Genomic DNA, 23,645 nt, shown 5'->3' with positions numbered 1-23,645 from the left:
CTGAACTTCAGGCTCCCGCTGTACTGTTCTCCAGTCCCAGACCCCAAGGCTCTCTGGCAAGATGCTTTCCAACAACGGTGGGACAACATCGACGTTTATGCCTTTCCCCCGTTCTGTCTGATGAGGAGGGTACTCGACAAGACCAGAACATCGGTCAATCTTTCAATGACCCTCATAGCTCCACTATGGCATCACACAGAATGGTTCCCGGACCTTCTGCAACTCCTAACGGAGCCTTCAAGAGAACTCCCTCCACGATACAATCTACTCAAACAACCACACGCCAACATCTTCCACAAAGCCGTAGCTTCACTACGACTTCACGCCTGGGGACTATCCAGCATCTCCTCTCTGAGAGAGGATTTTCGCAACAAGTTGCGATCAGGATGTCTGGACATATGCAGAAATCATCAGCAGCAGTCTACCAGGCAAAGTGGAAAGTCTTCTGTGGTTGGTGTCATGGAAGTGAAATCTCTCCACTTGATGTCACTATTCCAGCAATAGCGGAGTTCCTCGTGTATTTGCGTGAAGAAATGCGCCTATCAGTCTCGGCAGTGAAAGGCTATCGCTCAGCCTTAAGCCTCGCCTTCAGACTGAAAGGAATGGACATTTCTTCATTGCTAGAACTTTCTCTACTCATACGTAGTTATGAACTTACCTGGCCCCAGTCAGAAGTGAGACCTCCCCCATGGAACGTGGTTCGATTTCTCAGGTCTCTTAAGAGACCTCCCTATGAACCATTACACCAGGCTTCAGATCGCCACCTGACTTGAAAGACGGTCTTCCTGCTAGCTTTGTCCTCGCCCAAGCGAGTCAGTGAACTTCATGGGCGATGTATGACATCGCCCATTCAAGGGGATGGGGAGAGGTAACGTTCAGCTTTATTGTTAAGACTCGGAACGGGAGTAGTGGATCCTCGATTAGACTCCTTCCGGATTTCTAGTCTCCGTACTGTAACAGATGACCCAGACCATCTCTTACTATGCCCAGTAAGGAGCCTGAGGCTGTACCTCAAGAGAACAGCCGCAGCCCGCCCTCATGTGTCAGCACTATTCGTCAGCACAGGAAGGACTAAGAGGAGGGTCACCAAGAACACCATATCAGCATGGATTCGCAGGGTCGTTGACCTTGCACTGAATCCAGACCCTCCTCCGTCACGTCACCTCAGAGCACATGATGTCAGGGGCATAGCTACGTCCCTGGCCTTCAAAAGAAATTTTTCAGTGACGCAGGTTCTTCAAGCTGAGGTGTGGAAACGACAGAACACGTTCACATCCCACTATCTGCAAGACGTGACCCACAGGAGACTCGATACATTTTCTATCGGTCCTGTGGTGGCTGCACAACAGCTGGTTTAAAACCTCAAGCTCCTTATTGGACAAGTAGCAGAAGGTTGAGGGCATTGTTACCCAGTTTTAGTCTGCATGAATGAAAAGGTTTGACTGGCCCTTATTCTTTTCTTCATCATCCCCTCTCTTGGGGAAAGCAGCATCCTGGGTTCTCTGCATAGATGACCTCAAACCACTGCAGGTAAACCATGCTCCCTTGTGTTCTTAGTATTAAGATTAATACTGTTACATCCCCATACCCTGACGAGGTGGTATTGGGAAAGTCCTAGTGTACAATTTTCCATCTAAAGAACTTCGGAACAACTTTCTAGGACGAGTCACACTTCTACATACCTTCACTCACAGCTTGCGTAGGCCGCAGATCTTGTGTAGCAAGGTTTTAGCGAGGTGTAGGGGCTCCTTATTTCTTGAGTGCTAACAAACTCAGATAAGGAGCCCCTGGGCAAAGCCAAAAAGCCAGACTGGCTGGGACGTCCACCCATCCTAATGGGTGAGTCACCCCCATTAAATAGCGTGGTTTGTATTTCAGTTATGGAACAAATGACAAATTCGTAGATAATTTATATTTTTCAATATTAATCTTACCCGATGATCATGTAGCTGTCAACTCCGTTGCCCGACAGAAATCTACGGTCGGGATACGCCAGCGATCGCTATCCAGGTGGGGGTGTGCTCAACAGCGCCATCTGTGGTCAGGTACTCAAGTACTTCTTGTCAACAAGACCTCAATTTTTCCTCTGTCGTGCCGCCGGCAAGACCTACATGGATACGCTGTTGATTTTGGAGTCTTTTGTTCACTATTTGGTGATGTATTTGCTCTGAAATTTAGCCTTCGCTGTTCAGGAAGCTTTATCCTTAGCTTAGCAAGCTTTTGGAATTAATTTGATTCATTGGTTAACGATCTTTGCTTAATTTTGGAATTCCCCCTTGACTACCTCTAAATTCAAGATGTCTGACCATTCCCAAGTTCCTAAATACAGGCAGTGTAGTGTTAGGACTTGTACTAGGCGTCTTCCGAAGGCCTCTATAGATCCTCACACCGTATGTTCCAATTGTAGGGGAAAATCCTGTCAATTGGAAGATCGATGTGGGGAATGTGCTGGGCTTTCGGAATTCGATTTTAATGAATTCCTCAGATATGCACGTAGGTTAGAGAAGGAGAGAGATAGGAGGAGTTCTTCTCGCTCTGTGGATTTTTCCTCTCCCCATGCCCCTCAACCTTTTCCTTCCCCTGTGGTGGTGACTCCCGAACCTGCTACGAGTGCTCAGCCTGGTATGGCTGATATGTTGCGTGCCATTCAGGCTCTCGGTGAGAAGGTGGAGTCGTTGGTTAGTGACCGCAATCAGCTCTTGGCAGATGTCAGAGAGCTGAAAGCGAAGAGTGCAGTGGGAAGTGTTAGTGCTAGTGATGTGCATAGTGTCAGTGTCAGTGTTGCGCATGAGGGTACATCTGTGCGTGCCAGTCGTCCTCCCAGTCCGGGACCTCTTGCAAGCTCCCAAGCCCAGGGGAGAAGCAATGTCGAAGGACCAAAGGGTTCGGCAGGCCTTGATCGGCGCACAGATGTATCCTCAGTGGTTGCGGACGTATCTGCTAAGGATCGTCCCATCCACTTACAGACGAATGAGCCCTTACATTCCACGTCTGTGGAAGAGGTTTCCAGGAGGAAACGGTGGACCAAGGTCTCACGACCGCTCAAACGTAAGGTCCCTTCCGAGCTAGTCCAACGGCCCAGGTGTAGCCACTGGGTCAGTTCGGACTCGCCGCAGTCATCTGATGACTGCACACCTCCCAAGAGAGGTAGAGTGGTCCCTCAACAGGCCTCTGCTCCGGCTGTTGTTGCTCCAACCACAGTAGACCCTAAGTGGTCCATGCTGCAGAATATGCAGTCTCAGCTTGCGGCTTTTATGCAGGAGTATCATGCCGAGAAGGTTAACACCTCTCCTGTTAACCTACAACCCGCAGAGGTTGTGCGCTCAGCAGATACTGCGGCTGCCTGCTCCCACACCCCACCTGTGAGAGCTCCTCCACCGATGCGCAGTCCTCACTGCCAGACGCATGTTCTTGCTGCACCATCTGCTAACATGCGTGAGCTGCCGCATCAGGAGTTGCCGGGTTCCAGCACTATGCGGCATTCTCCTCAGCCCATGCAGCATGCTCTGCAGACCTTACAGCATGCTCCGCATACCATGCAGCATGAGCCGCATACCTTACAGCATGCTCTGCATACCATACCGCATGCTCCTCAGCCCACCGCAGACCCTCCCACACACCAGCCCTCTGCTTTTGTTGTTGCCAGCTCGCAGACTGTCCAGCAGAGGCATGATGATGGATCCGCAGGTACGCATGCACCCGTTCTGCAGGATTCAACCGTTCAACTTGCTGCTCTGCCTTTGCCTCTCACAACTCAACTTTCGGATGATGATGTATCGGATGATGAAGCTGCTCATCTGGATGATCCTCACTCTGATGTTGAAGGACACAAGTCTTCGCCACCCTCCTTAGACTTTCGCAAAGTCCTTACTTTATTCAGGGATCTGTATCCTGAACACTTTGTGTCTGCAACTCCTCGTTCTCCTCCCTCCGAGTTTGCTCTGGGCATGCAGTCTGCTGCGCCTGCCTTCACCAAGCTTGTTCTCGCCAGATCATCTAGGAGAGCTTTGAGGGTTATGGGGGACTGGTTGCATTCCAAGAAGCAACTGGGAAGGACCTCTTTTGTGTTTCCTCCTCCCAAGCTGGCTTCTAAGTCGAGCGTCTGGTATACCACGGGAGAGGAACCTGGCTTGGGGGTTCCTGCCTCTGCCCAGGCCGACTTCTCAAGTCTGGTTGACTCTCCCCGCAGGTTGGCTATGAGACGTTCGAAGATCTGCTGGTCCTTTTCAGATCTTGACCATATGTTGAAGGGAGTCTTTCGTGCCTTCGAGATATTCAACTTCCTCGATTGGTGTTTGGGAGCCTTAAGCAGGAAGACTTCCCCTTCAGATAAGGACTCAGCCATGCTGATCATGTCTAGCATGGACAAGGCAATTCGGGATGGGTCTGGTGAACTTGCGGCTTCTTATGTATCAGGAGTCCTCAAGAAGAGAGAACATCTGTGCTCCTTCTTATCTGCTGGTATCACTCCTTGCCAGAAGTCAGAGTTGCTGTTTGCTCCTCTCTCCAAGTGTCTGTTTCCGGAGGAGTTGATTAAGGGGATGGCTGCCTCTCTTATCCAGAAGGATACTCATGACCTCATGGCTTCTTCTGCACGTAAGGCTAAAACCTTACCTTCCGTGCCTAGACCCTTCCGCCCTACAGCAGTTGATACACCTGCTTCTAGGTTCATCCCGCCCTTTCGTGGCAGAACCTCCAGCAGAGGAGGTACCCGTGCAGACAGTCACCGAGGCAAGTCCAAGAAGGGTTCCAAGTCCGCAAAAGGCAAGTTTTGACTGCCTTTCTCTCCAGACAGCAGTAGGTGCCAGACTCAAGACCTTCTGGCAAGCTTGGGAGAGCAGAGGTGCAGACGCTCAGTCTGTGAAGTGGCTAAGGGAGGGATACAGAATTCCGTTCTGCCTCAATCCCCCTCTAGCTACATCTCCCATCAACCTCTCTCCCAACTACAAGGAGAAGGACAAGAGGCTAGCGTTGCAACAAGAGGTGTCGCTCTTGCTACAGAAGGAAGCAGTGGTCATAGTCCGGGATCATCAATCCCCGGGCTTTTACAACCGTCTCTTCCTGGTAGCCAAGAAGACAGGAGGTTGGAGGCCGGTGCTGGACGTCAGTGCTCTCAATGCTTATGTCACCAAGCAGACGTTCACGATGGAGACGACGAAGTCGGTCCTAGCAGCGGTCAGGCAGGAGGACTGGATGGTCTCGTTAGACCTGAAAGACGCATACTTTCACGTCCCCATCCATCCAGACTCCCAACCTTTCCTAAGATTCGTCTTTGGAAAGGTTGTGTACCAGTTCCAAGCCCTGTGCTTTGGCCTAAGCACGGCACCTCTTGTGTTTACGAGACTGATGAGGAATATTGCGAAATTCCTTCACTTGGCAGACATCAGAGCCTCCCTTTATTTAGACGACTGGCTTTTAAGAGCTCCCACAAGTCGTCGCTGTCTGGAGAATCTCAGATGGACTATGGATCTGACCAAGGAACTGGGCCTCCTGGTCAATTTAGAGAAGTCCCAGCTCGTCCCATCCCAGACCATTGTTTACCTGGGTATGGAGATTCAGAGTCGAGCTTTTCGGGCTTTTCCGTCGGCCCCAAGGATCAACCAAGCCCTAAAGTGCATCCAGAGCATGCTGAGAAGGAACCGATGCTCAGTCAGGCAGTGGATGAGTCTAACAGGGACACTATCATCGCTAGCCCTGTTCATCGAGTTAGGGAGACTCCACCTCCGCCCCCTTCAGTATCATCTAGCTGCTCACTGGATAAAGGACATGACGCTAGAGACGGTCTCAGTTCCTGTTTCCGAAGAGATGAGGTCTACTCTAACGTGGTGGAAGAACAGCATTCTTCTCAAGGAAGGTCTTTCTTTAGCTGTTCAGACCCCCGACCACCGTCTCTTCTCGGACGCATCAGACTCGGGCTGGGGTGCGACATTGGACGGACAGGAATGCTCGGGAACATGGAATCAGGAGCAAAGGACACTTCACATCAATTGCAAGGAGTTGTTGGCGGTTCATCTGGCCTTGATAAACTTCAAGTCCCTCCAGCTCAACAAGGTGGTGGAGGTGAACTCCGACAACACCACAGCCTTGGCTTACATCTCCAAGCAGGGGGGGACTCATTCGAGGAAGTTGTTCGAGATCGCAAGGGACCTCCTCATTTGGTCAAAAGATCGAAAGCTCACGCTGGTAACGAGGTTCATTCAGGGCGATATGAATGTCATGGCAGATCGCCTCAGCCGGAAGGGTCAAGTCATCCCCACAGAGTGGACCCTTCACAAGAATGTTTGCAGCAGACTTTGGGCCCTGTGGGGTCAGCCAACCATAGATCTGTTCGCTACCTCGATGACCAAGAGGCTCCCATTGTATTGTTCTCCGATTCCAGACCCAGCAGCAGTTCACGTGGATGCCTTTCTGCTGGATTGGTCCCATCTCGACCTGTATGCATTCCCGCCGTTCAAGATTGTCAACAGGGTACTTCAGAAGTTCGCCTCTCACAAAGGGACACGGCTGACGTTGGTTGCTCCCCTCTGGCCCGCGAGAGAATGGTTCACAGAGGTACTGCAATGGCTGGTCGACGTTCCCAGGACTCTTCCTCTAAGAGTGGACCTTCTGCGTCAACCTCACGTAAAGAAGGTACACCCAAGCCTCCACGCTCTTCGTCTGACTGCCTTCAGACTATCGAAAGACTCTCAAGAGCTAGAAGCTTTTCGAAGGAGGCAGCCAGAGCGATTGCCAGAGCAAGGAGGACATCCACTCTCAGAGTCTAACAGTCTAAATGGGAAGTCTTCCGAAACTGGTGCAAGGCCAATGCAGTTTCCTCAACCAGTACCACTGTAACCCAGATTGCTGACTTCCTGTTACATCTAAGGAACGTTAGATCCCTATCAGCTCCTACGATCAAGGGTTACAGAAGTATGTTGGCAGCGGTTTTCCGCCACAGAGGCTTGGATCTTTCCACCAACAAAGATCTACAGGACCTCCTTAGGTCTTTTGAGACCTCAAAGGAACGTCGGTTGTCCACTCCAGGCTGGAATCTAGACGTGGTCCTAAGGTTCCTTATGTCATCCAGATTTGAACCGCTCCAATCAGCCTCTTTTAAGGACCTCACATTAAAAACTCTTTTCCTCGTATGCCTAGCAACAGCTAAAAGAGTAAGTGAGATCCACGCCTTCAGCAGGAACATAGGTTTCACATCTGAAACGGCTACATGTTCCTTGCAGCTCGGTTTTTTGGCTAAAAACGAGCTTCCTTCACGTCCTTGGCCTAAATCGTTCGAGATCCCTAGCCTGTCCAACTTGGTGGGGAACGAACTGGAGAGAGTACTTTGCCCAGTCAGAGCTCTTAGGTACTATCTAAGAAGGTCTAAACCTTTACGAGGACAATCAGAAGCCTTATGGTGTGCTGTCAAGAAGCCTTCGCTACCAATGTCTAAGAACGCAGTTTCTTACTACATCAGGCTTCTGATTAGAGAAGCTCATTCTCATCTGAAGGAAGAAGACCTTGCTTTGCTGAAGGTAAGGACACATGAAGTGAGAGCTGTGGCTACTTCAGTGGCCTTCAAACAGAACCGTTCTCTGCAGAGTGTTATGGATGCAACCTATTGGAGAAGCAAGTCAGTGTTCGCATCATTCTATCTCAAAGATGTCCAGTCTCTTTACGAGAACTGCTACACCCTGGGACCATTCGTAGCAGCGAGTGCAGTAGTAGGTGAGGGCTCAGCCACTACATTCCCATAATCCCATAACCTTTTTAACCTTTCTCTTGAATACTTTTTATTGTTGTTTTGGGTTGTACGGTCGGCTAAGAAGCCTTCCGCATCCTGGTTGATTTGGCGGGTGGTCAATTTTTTATTGAGAAGCGCCTAGGTTAGAGGTTGTGATGAGGTCCTTTAGTATGGGTTGCAGCCCTTTATACTTCAGCACCTAAGAGTCGTTCAGCATCCTAAGAGGACCGCTACGCTCAGTAAGGAAGACGTACTTAATAAAGGCAGAGTAATGGTTCAAGTCGACTTCCTTACCAGGTACTTATTTATTTTATATTTGTTATTTTGAATAACTAATAAAATGAAATACGGGATACTTAGCTTCTTTGTTAACATGTATGCTGGTCTCCACCCACCACCCTGGGTGTGAATCAGCTACATGATCATCGGGTAAGATTAATATTGAAAAATGTTATTTTCATTAGTAAAATAAATTTTTGAATATACTTACCCGATGATCATGATTTAAAGGACCCGCCCTTCCTCCCCATAGAGAACCAGTGGACCGAGGAGAAAATTGAGGTCTTGTTGACAAGAAGTACTTGAGTACCTGACCACAGATGGCGCTGTTGAGCACACCCCCACCTGGATAGCGATCGCTGGCGTATCCCGACCGTAGATTTCTGTCGGGCAACGGAGTTGACAGCTACATGATCATCGGGTAAGTATATTCAAAAATTTATTTTACTAATGAAAATAACATTTTTCCTAACTATACAAACCTTACCAATTTAACCAAACTTGCCCGCCAGCCCTATCCCCCTTAAAGTCCTATCTCCAAGCAAAGTGAGCTCAATCACAGGTGTGTGAGGGGGAGCGGTAGCAAGCTACTCTCCCTACCCCCGCTAGCTAGCGGTGTGGGTAGTGAACCCTTGTTAAAAATTAATGGCTCGTCATTTCAGCTACGCCGAAAGTAATACCCCTATTAAATAGCTAAGGTTTGTATAGTTAGGAAAAATACAAATTATCCACGAATTTGTCATTTTTTAATACAGTACAGTATACTTTACTGCATAATGTGTATATATTTCAATTAATATTACCAAAAGGGGAAACTATCACATCAAAATGCAGTAAAGTCTATAAAAGAAATTAAGGTTACATATTTTTTAGTATTTCCGTCATCTTTTTGTGCAAAGGTAATCAATATGGTTTTCAACTTCAAAGCCGAAGCGTCTTGGTGATTTAATCTTGAAAACAGTACCATAGTGACTTTTATGATGAAAGGTTGATGGTTGAACTACAAACTTATACTGCATGCATCTCTCTCTCTCTCTCTCTCTCTCTCTCTCTCTCTCTCTCTCTCTCTCTCTCTCTCTCTCTCTCTCTCTCTCTCTTTTTTTTAGCATTTCTGTTTTTATTCATTTTTACACATTAATCCTTAACAAGTATTTCAGGTCATGTTAAAAATCCAAATGAAACGGCTTATCGAGTGGTTGAAATAGAAGCTTTCAATAAGGTATACCGTCCAACTTTAGATAATCCAAGAAGCTGAGATTATATGGTGGGATCAATAGCAGCAGCAGCAGTAGTAGAGGTTACTGATAAAGTTTTAGTGGTGGGAATATTCCTAATAAGAAAACATTTCTCAGCTATTGAGATATCTTAAAAAAAGGTACAGTATGCAATGTAAAATCTGAGGTAATATGTTAGCGCTAATTACCTGTTCCAAGAACGGGATGTGTGTTTTGCTCAAAAATGAAAAAATTCAGTAATGAAATGAGATTGGGTTTGTTAATGTGTCTTAACCCTTTTACCCCCAAAGGACATACTGGTACGTTTCACAAAACTCATACCTTTACCCCCATGGACGTACCTGTACGTCCTTGCAAAAAAATGCTATAAGAATTTTTTTTTCATATTTTTGATATTTTTTTGAGAAAATTCAGGCATTTTCCAAGAGAATGAGACCAACCTGACCTCTCTATGACAAAAATTAAGGCTGTTAGAGCAATTTAAAAACAATATACTGCAAAATGTGCTGGGGAAAAAATAACCCCTTGGTGATTAAGGGTTGGAAATTTCCAAAGAGCCTGGGGGTAAAAGGGTTAAACTGGGTTTCATTTTGTTAAAAGGTCCTGAACTTACAAACATTCGACTTGAAACACTCGAAGATACAAACACAAATTGAAATGAAATGATAAATCTCAGATATTGTATCAAAAGTTCATAATGAAATACAGTAATAAAATAATAATATAATTTTATGCAGTAAGCAAAATGACATTTTCTATATGAAACGGGACTATTTGTAAACCTTTGCAACTAAAATCATAGGCATGCGAGTTAAGTGAAGACTACGCTAGGCCAAAATTTAGCAAAATTCAACTTACATAAAATTAGACTTATAAACAGCTTTTTGGAACCGATTATTATTGTTATTATTATTATTATTATTATTATTATTATTATTATTATTATTATTATTATTAATATTATTATTATTATTATTATTATTATTATTATTACTAGCCAAGCTACAACCCTAGTTGGAAAAGCAAGCTGCTATAAGCCCAAGGGTTCCAACAGGGAAAAATAGCCCAGTGAGGAAAGGAAATAAGGAAATAAATAAATGATGAGAATAAATTAACAATATATCATTCTAAAAACAGTAACAGCATCAAAACAGATATGTCCTATACAAACTATTAACAACATCAAAAACAGATAAGTCATATAAACTATAAAAAGACTCATGTCAGCCTGGTCAACATAAAAATATGTGCTCCAACTTTGAACTTATTACATTTGTAAGTTGAGGACTTTCTGCAATGGAAATATGTTGTTTAAAGTTTGTTATATATTGCAGAAACCAGTTTGATGAAGAGATGAAAATGGACACAAAAGAGAGTGAAATGATATCTTCCATCCGTCAGAAGGCACGCCAGTCTGGTCAAGCTTTCCGTGTGAAAAGAAGAAAAGAATTACACGCTTCTCATCGACATGCCCTTGATAAAGTAGCTGAAGAATTACAGGTGAGTGTTGAATGTCTTATTAAAAAAAATTTTCTTTATACTATCCATTAAGATTTCTTATTTAATTTATTTGCTTTAATAATTCAATGCATGGAGTACTGTACTGTACATAGGGATGAGAGTGGATGTAACTGTAGGAAAAGATTTTTCATCTGAAGATCAAATAACTAGACTCAAAAGGGTGACTCTCCCTTTTTTAAGCCTTCGATAGCTTTCGGCTCGTCAGTAACTTTTAGGTCACTTGTTATCTTTGGAGAAACTGGTTTGATATGGCTGTCTATCTAAAATTTCTGCAGTGGTCTCAGAACACAGACCCTCCTCATTTTCTAGTTTCTGTGCAACAGGAAGTCAGATCTGATTTAGATTAGTGGCTGAGGGACAAAAGTCTGTTTAGAGAATCTCCTATGGAGTCCTCTACTCCAAAACTTCTTTCTACAGATACATCAAAGAAAGGATGGGTCACGTGGCTATGAGAGCATGTGATCACAGGTCTCTGGTTAAAGGAAGAGAGAAACCTTCATATAAATATCTTAGAGATAAGGCAGTACTGTTAGTGCTACAGTCTCTCTAACAGAGTTTGATGAGTCACTCAATAGTGATGAGTGACAACACTACCATAGTGGCTTTGACAAATTCCTTCCAACACTTTGGGAAAGCCTAGACATGTATGCTTTTCTGCTGTTATTATTATTATTATTATTAGCCCAGCTACAACCCTAGTTGGAAAAGCAAGATGGTATAAGCCCATGGGCTCCAATAGGAAAAAATAGCCCAGTGAGGAAAGGAAATAAGGAAAGAAATAAAAAATGAGAAATAATTAACAATAAATCATTCTAAAAACATTAACAACGTCAGAACAGATATGTCCTGTATAAACTATTAAAAACATCAAAAACAGATATGTCATACAATATATTATTATTATTATTATTATTATTATTATTATTATTATTATTATAATTATTATTTTTTCAATATTAAACTTACCCGATGATCATATAGCTGTCAGCTCTGCTGCCCGACAGAAAAACCTACGGGCGGAATACGCCAGCGATCGCTATACAGGTGGGGATGTACATCAACAGCGCCATCTGTCAAGTAGGTACTCAAGTACTCGATGTCAACACAGAACCAATTTTCTCTCTGTCGTGCCACTGGCAAGACCTACTAAATACGCTGTTACTAACTGGATTTGTTTTCACAACTATTTGGTGAAGTACACTATTCCAGTTTTGAGCTTTCGCTATGCAGGGGTTTTATCTTCATTTCAAAACTTGAACTCGTTTTGGATAGATTTAATTATGGTGACAAAGAGAGTATGGACTCTCTTTCACTTTTAAATGGCCGACCCTTCCCTTAGACGGAAGTGTGTTTAGGTTTTTAGTAATTTTGCTTAACACGTTATAGATCTACAGTATATATTTTATATCTCTCCGCCTTTATTAGGCCTCTTCGATTAACTTTCCTTTTATTATAAACATATAAAAATAAATTTTTATGTTTTGTTTATATGCGACCTTTTCTGATAGTAGGCGGTCCTAACTTGGAACCGAAGTTAATCAATGTTGAGCCCGTTATATCGTATTTAACCTTTAAAGAATTTAAAACTTTTTAAATTTAATGTTTTATGAAAGAATTTCTTTGATAGTCTCGTACTGTTTTCAAAGATGAACTAACGTTTAGTCTTTTAGTCTACGCAGTTGTTGACGTTCAGGACGTTCAACATGCGCTCTATCGTTACGATAGAGAGAGAGTGTATCACGGTTTCACTTTGCAGTAAGAGTAAACCGATTCTGGCGTTTCGTTCATTCTTTCTTAGCTTGAATGGTTTAAATTCTAAATCAAAGGAACTTTTTATTTGGAAAACCTTTCAGTTTTTTTCCTTTAGCAAATAACATGTTTTGACGATATATAATTGGGCTCTTCTCTCAGGTGCGAAATCTAGAGAGAAAGAGAGAGATAGAGACGGAGGGAGAGAGAGGAGAAAAAAACGTTTCGTTCAAGCGGGTAACGTTGTTCTCGTTTTACTCTCCTCCCTAGTCGCTGTAGGGGAAGAAGGTAAAACGTTTCTAGGGTTTTATTCTTGTTCCCAGGCTATGTGCGGTGAGAGATTGCAAACGTAGTTTATTTGAACTAGTGTTTAGTCTCTTTCCCAGCCACTGAATTCTTTATCTTTATATATATGTTTTCTGTTGCATTATACGACTGTTTTCGCAATTACTACCTTTTAATGAAGGGTAGGATTGCGTGTTTCAGGTAGAAATCAGTAAAAGTTTCGATTTCAGTGAAATAAGTGCAAAACAGAAAATCAAAGTGATAAAGTGATATGCGCAAAGTGTTACAGTGTTGCGTCCGAGGGTTCGTCTGTTCGTGCCTGTCGTTCACCTAGTCCGGGACCTCTTGCAAGCTCCCAAGCCCAGGGGAGAAGTAATGTCGAACGACTTATGGGTTCGTCAGGCCTTGATCAACGAACAGACGTTTTTCCCTCCGTGGTTTCGGGCGTATCTACCCAAGATCGCCCCACCCACACAAAGACGAGAGAGCCCATTTACTTCTCGTCTGCGGAAGAGGTTTCTCGTAGAAACCTTGGACCAAAGTCTCGCAGCTTATTAAGTGCAAGTCGGTCCCTTCCGCGCAAGTCCAATGGCCCAGGTGTAGCCACTGGGTCAGTTTGGACTCGCTGCAGTCTTCCGATGACTGCACACCTCCTAAGAGAGGTAAAGCGGTACCGCAACAGGCAGTAACACCGTCTGTTGCCGCACCTGCTGCTGTAGACCCTAAGTGGTCTTTGCTACAGTCTATGCAGACACAGTTAGCATTTTTTTTTTGCAGGAGTATCGTGCGGAGAAGGTTGACGCTGCACCCGTTAGCCTACAACCTACCACGGTTGTGCGCCCAGCAGACGCTGTGGCTGCCTGCTCCCACACTCCGGCTGTGAGAGCTCCTCCACCCATGCGCAGTCGACCCTGCCAGACGCATGCTGACGTTCACAGACGCACGGAACCCTCCGTTGACGTGCGTGTGCTACCACAACAACAGGAGGGTGGAGTTAAGCTGCCGTGTTTTGACACGGTGCGTCAGCCTCCGCAACCCACTGTGGTTACCGCCACTCGCCCGCAACAGACTAGTCAGTCAGGAGTTGAGGCTTCCCCACACAGCTTGGGTTGTTGCCAGCTCACAGACTGCTACTAATGCACCATACGCACCTGTTGTGGTTGACAGTTCAGTTTTTTGACAGTTCACAGACTGTCAAGCAGTTACATAACGTTGCCTTCTGGTCTGCTGCTAATGCACCAGTGCTGTATGTCCTCACGCACCTGTTGTGGTTGACAGTTCAGTTTTTGACAGTTCACAGATTGTCAAGCAGTTACATAACGTTGCCTTCTGGTCTGCTGCTAATGCACCAGTGAGACCCTCACTGAGATAACCTAGCTTTTCTCGGACTAGGTTCCTGTAGATGAGAAAGTGCTGTTCTCCCTCCTACTGATATTCCTTTGAGGACTCTGTCATTTGGAGAGGAGCCTTAAGCTGCTTAGCCTCCAATGGACTTTAATTAAATCATGATGATTTTTTAAGGATCTTCGTCCGGATCTTGTAACTGCTGCTCCTCGTTCGCCTCACGTCAGAACTTACACTAGGCCTAGCTACTTCGAAGCCGTTGTTGTTAAGCTAGTGCTCTCTCGCTCTCCTAGAGAGCGTTACGTTGGCTAGGCGACTGGTTTTTGCACCAGGAGGAGTTTTAGGGATTCAGCCTTTGATTTCCCTTCTTTTAAACTGGCTTATAGAGTGAGAGTCTGATAGGACACGAGAGAAGTTCTCGGCTTGGGAGTTCATGCCTCTGCCCAGATAGACTTCTCAATTCTGGTAGACTCGGCCTGGCGCCTAGCCAGGAGACGCTCCAAGTTGTTTACAGGTCAACTTCTCAACTTTTGTGAGCCTTTGAAGTTTTGCTGTACTATTATGTCACACATAACAAGGCTTTCAGGGATGGTAAATGGTTCCGCCTCAGTCGCTAACCCCGTCTGTTGCCACACCTGCTCCCGTAGACCCTAAAGGGCTTTGCTGCAAGACATGCAGTCCAAGCTTGCGTCCTTGATAGAGGACTTAAATGCGGAGAAGAACCTTCTGGCCAACAACCTTCCAACCGGTTGGTTGTGCGCCCTGTTGATGCTGAGGTAACCTACTCGCGTCTGCCAGTTGAGGTGGTTCCTCCTTCTGACCAACAACCTTCCAACCGGTCGGTTGTGCGCCCTGTTGACGCTGAGGTAACCTACTCGCGTCTGCCAGTTAAGGTGGTTCCTCCACCGATGCGACCCCCCAGTGTGGGTTGCCAGTCGCACGTTGACGTTAAGCGACGCTCGGAGGTGGTTGTTGACATTCAGGACGTTCAACAACCAGCAGAGGTGACTTGTTGTGACGCAGTGCGTCAACCTCAGCAACCCGGTAGGGTGTTGACTGCACAACCCAGACAGTCTAGACAGTTTCGGGTTGACGCTGTACTTCCTCGCGCACCCATGGTTGTTGACAGTTCACAGACTGTGCAACAGTTCCATGATTTTGCGTCCGGCTCCGTCACGCATCCACCAGTGCGACCGGATTCAGCGAGTCAGACGTTGCCCACTCCGTTGCCGTTTCCTCATCAGTTTCGGATGAGGAACCCTCTGATGAGGACGTTGCTGAACAAGACGATCAGCCCCCAGCCCTGCTATCCATCCAGAAGATGCTGAAGAAGGAACGCTGCCCAGTCAGGCTGTGGATGAGTCTGGTAGGGACACTGTCATCCGTGGATCAATTTGTGTCACTAGGAAGACTACACCTCCGTCCTCTTCTACACCATCTAGCTTTTCACTGGAAAAAGGACAAGACGCTAGAAGCGGTCTCGATCCCGGTTTCCGGAAAGATAAAGTCTTGTCTGACTTGGTGAAAGGACTATATCAACCTTAGAGAGGGTCTTCCCCTGACTGTTCAGATTCCCAACCACGTTCTCTTCTCGGACGCATCGGACGTAGGCTGGGGTGCGACATTAGACGGTCGGGAATGCTCGGGATTATGGAACTCGAGTCAAAGGACAATGCATTTCAACTGCAAGGAGCTACTGGCAGTAAGTCTGACCTGGAAAAGCTTCAGGTCTCTCCTTCAAGGCAAGTGGTGGAGGTGAACTCGGACAACACCACGGCTTTGGAGTACATCTCCAAGCAAGGAGGGACCTACTCTCTGACCTTGTACGAGATTGCAAGGGTCCTCCTCACCTGGTCAAAGGTCTAGACATATCACTAGTAACGAGGTTCATCCAAGGCAACTTGAATGTCATGGCAGATTGTCTCAGTCGGAAGGGGCAAATAATTCCAACAGAATGGACCTTCCACAAGGATGTAGGCTAGAGACTTTGTGCCACCTGGGGCCAGCCAACCATAGATCTCTTCGCAGCCTCGATGACCAAGAGGCTCCCAATATTTTGCTCACCAATCCCGGACCCAGCAGCAGTTCATATAGATGCCTTTCTACTAGATTGGTCACATCTAGATCTATATGCATTCCCTCCGTTCAAGATTGTCAACAAGGTACTGCAGAAGTTCGCCTCTCTCGAAGGGACAAGGTTGACGCTAGTTGCTTCTCTCTGGCCCGCGAGAGAATGACTCACCGAGGTACTCCGATGGCTAGTAGACGTTCCCAGAACACTTCCCCTAAGGGTGGACCTTCTACGTCAGCCACGCGTAAAGAAGGTACACCAAGGCCTCCACGCTCTTCGTCTGACTGCCTTCAGACTATCGAAAGACTCTCGAGAGCTAGAGGCTTTTCGAAGGAGGCAACCAGAGCGTTTGCTAGAGCAAGGAGAATATCCACCCTTAGAATCTACCTATCGAAGTGGGAAATCTTCCGAAACTGGTGCAAGTCAGTATCCGTATCCTCGACCAGTACCTCTGTAACTCAAATAGCTGACTTTCTCTTATATCTGAGGAAAGAACGATCTCTTTCAGCTCCCACTTTCAAGGGTTACAGAAGCATGTTGGCATCAGTCTTCCATCACAGAGGCTTAGATCTTTCCAACAATAAAGTCTTAAGTCTTTTGAGACCACGAAGGAGCGTCGTTTGGTTACACCTGGTTGGAATTTAGACGTGGTACTAAGATTCCTTATGTCAGACAGGTTCGAACCGCTTCAATCAGCCTCCCTGAAAGATCTCACCTTTAAGACTTTTCCTGATATGCTTAACCACAGCTAAAAGAGTCAGTGAGATTCATGCCTTCAGCAAGAACATCGGATTCTCATCCGAAACGGCTACATGTTCTACAACTTGGTTTTCTAGCCAAACACGAGCTGCCTTCTCGGCCTTGACCAATATTGTTCGATATTCCAAACTTATCGTATGGTTGGAAATGAACTAGAAAGAGTATTATGTCCTGTAAGAGCTCTTAAGTTCTATTTAAAAACCTTTACGAGGCCCGTCTGAAGCTTTATGGTGTTCAGTTAAGAATCCATCTTTGCCTATGTCAGAGAATTCTTTATCCTATTTTATCAGACTGTTAATACGAGAAGCTCATTCCCATCTGAATGAGGAAGACCAAGCTTGGCTGAAGGTAAGGACACACGAAGTTAGAGCTGTCGCAACTTCCGTGGCCTTTAAACAAAATAGATCTCTGCAAGTATATTCGACGCAACCTATCAGTGTTCGCGTCTTTTACCTTAAGAATGTCCAGTCTCTTTACGAGAACTGCTACACTCTGGGACCATTCGTAGCAACGAGTGCAGTAGTGGTGAGGGCTCGACCACTACAATTCCCTAATTCCATAACCTTTTTTAATCTTTCTCTTGAAATGTTTTATTATTGTTTTTGGGTTGTCCGGAAGGCTAAGAAGCCTTTCGCATCCTACTTGATTTGGCGGGTGGTCAAAGTCATTTCTTGAGAAGCGCCTAGATTAGAGGTTTTGATGAGGACCTTTAGTATGGGTTGCAACCCTTTATACTTCAGCTCCTAGGAGTCGCTCAGCATCCTATGAGGATCGCGAGGCTCAGTAAGGAAGACGTACTTAAAAAGGCAGAGTAATTGTTCAAGTCGACTTCCTTACCAGGTACTTATTTATTTTATGTTTGTTATTTTGAATAACTGCTAAAATGAAATATGGAATACTTAGCTCATAATAATGTCAACATGTAATGCTGGTCTCTACCCACCCCCCTGGGTGTGAATCAGCTATATGATCATCGGGTAAGTTTAATATTGAAAAATGTTATTTTCATTAGTAAAATAAATTTTTGAATATACTTACCCGATGATCATAAATTAAAGGACCCACCCGTCCTCCCCAATAGAGACCCAGTGGACCGAGGAGAAAATTGGTTCTGTGTTGACATCGAGTACTTGAGTACCTACTTGACAGATGGCGCTGTTGATGTACACCCCCACCTGTATAGCGATCGCTGGCGTATTCCGCCCGTAGGTTTTTCTGTCGGGCAGCAGAGCTGACAGCTATATGATCATCGGGTAAGTATATTCAAAAATTTATTTTACTAATGAAAATAACATATTATTGTTATTATTATTAAATGCTAAGCTACAACCCTAGTTGCAAAAGCAGGATGCTATAAGCCCAGGGGCCCCAATAGGGAAAATAACCCAGTGAGGAAAGGAAATAAAGAAAAAGGAAATATTTTAAGTATAGTAACAATATTAAGATAGATATTTCCTATAAAAAACTATAAAAACTTTAACAAAACAAGAGGAAGAAAAACCAAATAGAAGTGTGCCCGAGTGTACCCTCAAGCAAGAGAACTCTAACCCAAGACAGTGGAAGACCATGGTACAGAGGCTATGGCACTACCCAAGACTAGAGAACAATGGTTTGATTTTGGAGTGTCCTTCTCCTAGAAGAGCTGCTTACCATAGCTGAAGAGTCTCTTCTACCCTTTCCAAGAGGAAAGTAGCCACTGAACAATTTCAGTACAGTAGTTAACCCCTTGGGTGAAGAAGAATTGTTTGGCAATCTCAGTGTTGTCAGGTGTATGAGGACAGAGGAGAATCTGTAAAGAATAGGCCAGACCATTCGGTGTATGTGTAGGCAAAGATAAAATGAACTGTAACCAGAGAGAAGGATCCAATGTATTACCGTGTGGCCAGTCAAAAGATGCCGTAACTCTCTAGTGGTAGTATCTCAACAGGTGTTTGCTGATATGTAGCAATCACTGTGGGAACTCCATACTTCATCAATCCCTGAAAAACTTGCAATGCAGATGCAAGTTCTACCCACTCATGAAGTATACTCCACTTGGGCTAAGTCAGGGCCGTATACCTAAGAGCTTCAGCGACTAATGAACTCGATGAGTAGAGAAAAGTGCTATAAAGTATTTTCAGCATCCTCTTGTGCCTCGCCAAGGATGACGGAGAAGACTTAGACTTCCTTTATTTCCTCAAAGAAAAAGCCGGCCACTGAACAGGAGCCACAATCTTCAATCAGCTCATAGGAATGATTGTGAACACCTTCATGTTCTTTACAAGAGGCATACATTACAGATACAATACCCTCTGAGGATATAGTTCTTTAGTGACCACCAGTTCTTTCATGACCACCTGGCTATGACAGTAACCTAGCCCTATCCCCCAATACTCAAGCAATAGGAAGTCAATTGGAGTCAACACCCTTGTTTTCCACAAAAGGACTGAGTGTTAAACATCCTGGGATTTTAAACCAGCTAGTTTGGTAATAAGAACTTTCTCCTTCCTAAGAATATGTCTCCTATTAAAGGACAAGGATTTGTATCTGTGTAGGAACAAATCACAAATTTTATAAGTAATTTGTATTTTTCCTAACTATACAGGCCTGAGTCCTAAGTTATACTTCCCACCTCATCCACCTTGCAAGTTCTAGGTGAAAGTCAAAGCGTTTTTTCAGTGAGTTGACAGGAGCGGCGGGTCTTCCCCTGTTACCCGCCATTAACTACTGACACCTACTCTTAAATTTTAAAAGTCAAGTTTCCAGCTTTGCTGAAATCATGCTCCTATTAAAGGACTCTGGTCTCTATAGTTGGGAAAGATACAAATTACTTTAGAATCTGGGATATTTATTCTTATTGATTGTGTGGTTATTTCAACTTTCCAGATTCCTGATATAGATGAAGTATACAAACTGAGTATCCAGTTGAAGAAAAAGAAGAGCCTCCACATACTGCATAAGTTGCGTATGGGCCTGAGTGTTGGTGGCAACAGTATAACTGTGTTTGTTAGTACTGATGGCGCCTTGTATGCTCTTGTGAGCTGCTTTTCAGGTAACTAATATGTTATGAGTATTTATTATTATAAAAGGAGAGTCCAGACTGTTTCTGTAAAAAAATAATTCCTGTGACCCTGAGTAAGCCACCTCGACACTAAAGAGAACAGTAATGTTTTTTGGTGAATAAAATATTTTTAATGAGGTTGTGGAAGCATGTGTCATGTTGAGAAGGGGCCATTTGATCTATAGACTTTCTCAGTTACATGTCTTATAGGTACAGGTTTCATTTATTGATTGTTTTTAAAATAGATATAATTTTATTGTAAAAGTCTTGTGTGTTTGGGGCAAAACTTTTTTTATTATTAGATTAGTAGTAATATTGGCTAAATCTTATCCCTTTTACCCCCAGGCTATTTGGAAATTTCTAACCCTTAACCCCCAGGGGTTATTTTTTTCAAGCACATTTTGTAGTATATATTTTTTTAAATTGCTCTAACAGCCCTAATTTCTGGGCTTGAACCTGTGCCGGCCAGTGAATAAGCTCCTATTAGCACTTATTCTTAGGTAATTTACTGCTAAATATACCAGAGAAAAAATGTAAAGGAGTGCTAGGTTGACTAGCTCGCTCACCTATTGGTGTCGGTATGGAATTGGGCGTATAATCCAGAGGTCCCGCACCATTTAGATTCATCCACGATAAAGACCCCTAATAGAGGAGAGCCGTTCAACCTCACTCGGCACCACCAACTCTGCATCCGCTCAGAACCCAACTCCTTTTTAGCACGCCTGTGTGGTAACCCGCTAGTTTGTGCTCTCGTGTTTTTGCCTTATTTTCCTTGGATTATGGCTTCTACATCGGTTTCCCAGGAGACACCCTCTAAGTTAAGTACCAAGCTATGTTTTGCTGTGTTTTGAGCAATCTAGATCGTTTAATATTTAAGTTATAAGAGTTTATTCTCTTCGATCATCTCGGTCTTGCTCGATTCCGCTTACGGTTGGTACTCCTGTTTCGAGAGCTTTTAGTTTCACTCGCGGTGTTACTAAGTGTATTATTTTTATTGTTAGTTTGATTTTTTATATGTTTTATAGTTGATATTCATTATTTAGCGTTTAGAGCCCTTGTGGTTCATATTTAGGGCCGATATCAGATTACGTATCGTAGGTGGCTTGCCGACCTTCGGCCATCAGGTTGTTGTCCTTCGGGATTTATTCATTATTTTGCATGCCTTGCCCTAATTTTTTATGTGTATATTTATATATTTTTCAACGCTATTACTTTTATAATGAATATTTGTGCTTATTACTCCGTATGATCTGTTTTGGTAGTGTTTGGGGATCGTCAGTTGGTAGCCCTGCTGCTCCGTATCACGTGATCCTCCCCCAAGCTCCCCCTCTCGCTAGGTTGGTGGCTAGGCTTCTCTCCCCCCTCCCCTAGGGGACCGTTGCCGTCCCCTCCTACAGAGGGGGTAGTTCAGTGTTTATGGACTTTGTCCTCTCTCCGGGTGTCCCGGTGGTTTTGTCTCTGTCTAGACTGGTTGGCCACCGGTCAACAGAGTAGGATCCCGGTGCACCCTATTTTATAATGTTCACCTATCACACCTTTAATTATGTTATACGAAACCCTCCGGGTTCTGTTGGTGGTTCTTATCTACGGTTCCGCCCCCCCTTATTTTTATAACAGTTACTATGATTATATATGACAGATCACTACTCCGGAGTTCCTATATGTATTAGTTTATGGATGTACTTTTATATATCCCGGTCCGGGGCTTAACCTCGCTCCGGGAAGTCAGACACCATGTGTGTTAATTCTTTGTTGCATCCTTCTTTATGATCCCGGCTCGTCCGGAATGAATAGTTATATACTCTAGTCTTAAGTTAGACTTATGTTTAGGCCCGGGTCCTCCGGACCCGCCCCTACTTAAGAGTACAGACGCTCCCCAACTTACGAACGAGTTACGTTCCGAACGATCGTTCGTAAGTTCAAACTGTTCGTAAGTTGCTTCAGTGCCATATTTTGTATTATAATTTATGTTTAAGGCATACAGTGAACCCTCGTTTATCGCGGTAGATAGGTTCCAGTCGCGGCCGCGATAGGTGAAAATCCGCGAAGTAGTGACACCATATTTACCTATTTATTCAACATGTATATTCAGACTTTTAAAACCTTCCCTTGTACGTAGTACTGTTAACAAACTACCCTTTAATGTACAGAACACTTAATGCATGTACTACAGTACCCTAAACTAAAACAGGCACAAATATTAAAGGTGATTTTATATCATGCATTTCCTAAACATGCTAAAAAGCCCGATAAAAAATGGCAACCAATGTTTTCTTTACATTTATCTCTGATCATAATGAAGAAACAAACTGGAGGTAGAGCTTTGCTTATTACCCAGACATATTTCCCATACTTTTCCCTTAGAACTACATCACATCTTCCTACTTTAGATATATATATATATATATATATACATATATATGTGTGTGTGTGTATATATATATATATATATTTATATGTATACACATATACATACCTACATATATACATAAATACATGCATACATATATATATATATATATATACATATATATATATTACTGTATATATATGGGTTATGGAAAAAATCCGCGAAGTGGTGAATCCGCGATGGTCGAACCGCGAAGTAGCGAGGGTTCACTGTATACAGTACTGTATAAGTATATTGAAGGTTTATATAAGTATGTTTAAGTATGTTTAAGGCTTGTATAAGTAACCTGTATTGGTTTGTACTGAAAAAAACATTTAATAAAATGGAGAGAATACGTACAGTACTGTACTACGTATGTTAGAGAGAGAGAGAGAGAGAGAGAGAGAGAGAGAGAGAGAGAGGTTTGTTTTATTTCAATTTTGACCGACGGAATCATTCTTTGTAGAGTTTACGTCACGTATCTTGTGACGTCATGTATTTGGCGGAAGAGCGCTGACAAACCGAATGATTTCCTTTCATTATGTTGCCGAGTAATCTTATTACAGAATTCTCATAATCGAAACACCGAGTAACGATATCAAGTGTTTTAGTGGTCTGTATCATTAGTTATGAGATTAGTAGCCTACAACTTACCGTAAAGTTAAGAAAAAAAAAAGTCTGATGTTATATTTCTTCTGGCGGAAGGCGAGAGGAAAATCAAGTGATTTTCTTCCGATCCGTTACTATTCCCATAATCGAAACATCCAATAAGGATATAAAGAATTTTTTAATATTTTCAAAGAAATATGAAGACTTAACTGCATTAAAAATCAAAATACGGAGAGAGAGAGAGAGAGAGAGAGAGAGAGAGAGAGAGAGGTGGGGGGTTGCGTATTCCGTTTATAACTAATAATAAGGTCTATCAACGAACTGTATGGAAAATGTGATACCCTATAATATATTAGCGCTGTTGTAATATTCACTGTGAAGAGATTTCGAATATCAAGAAAATTATATAAATCAGTGTTATTCGTACTATATGTGCGCATAATCGTAATACTGCAGCGTCACCTTGAGATCAGCTGATCTCCCAACCAAAAGTAAATCAAAAGTAATTGTTGATTATTGAAATGCTCAAGAAATTAAAAAAAAAAATATGAACGTGCTTTAATAAACCACAATTAAACACAATAATGTCTAATGAAATATGAAGGCTTAATATTGAACGAAAAATTGAATACTGTATGAAGCTT

At 43.8% G+C, this 23,645-nt stretch overlaps 1 protein-coding gene across 2 annotated transcripts in view; it reads left to right on the top strand.

The window, feature by feature from the left end:
* The window catches only part of LOC137628450 (uncharacterized), a 112,915-nt gene that overhangs the window by 19,406 nt on the left and 69,864 nt on the right, over nt 1–23,645 (top strand). The window contains exons 1-3 of one of the 2 annotated variants that reach the window (XM_068359601.1): nt 9,236–9,374; nt 10,569–10,734; nt 19,829–19,994. In XM_068359601.1, the coding sequence (XP_068215702.1) occupies nt 10,588–10,734; nt 19,829–19,994 (313 nt within the window). In that variant the 5' untranslated portion in view covers nt 9,236–9,374; nt 10,569–10,587. Of the gene's footprint in view, nt 1–9,235; nt 9,375–10,568; nt 10,735–19,828; nt 19,995–23,645 lie in introns of those variants that run through there. The other variant, XM_068359610.1, reaches the window with a different exon arrangement.

The sequence above is a fragment of the Palaemon carinicauda genome, chromosome 2 (assembly GCF_036898095.1).
Source record: "Palaemon carinicauda isolate YSFRI2023 chromosome 2, ASM3689809v2, whole genome shotgun sequence".
Classification (NCBI taxonomy): Eukaryota; Metazoa; Arthropoda; class Malacostraca; order Decapoda; family Palaemonidae; genus Palaemon; species Palaemon carinicauda.
Note: the sequence above shows the minus strand (reverse complement) of the source record. Positions and strands in the feature narration are given on the sequence as shown.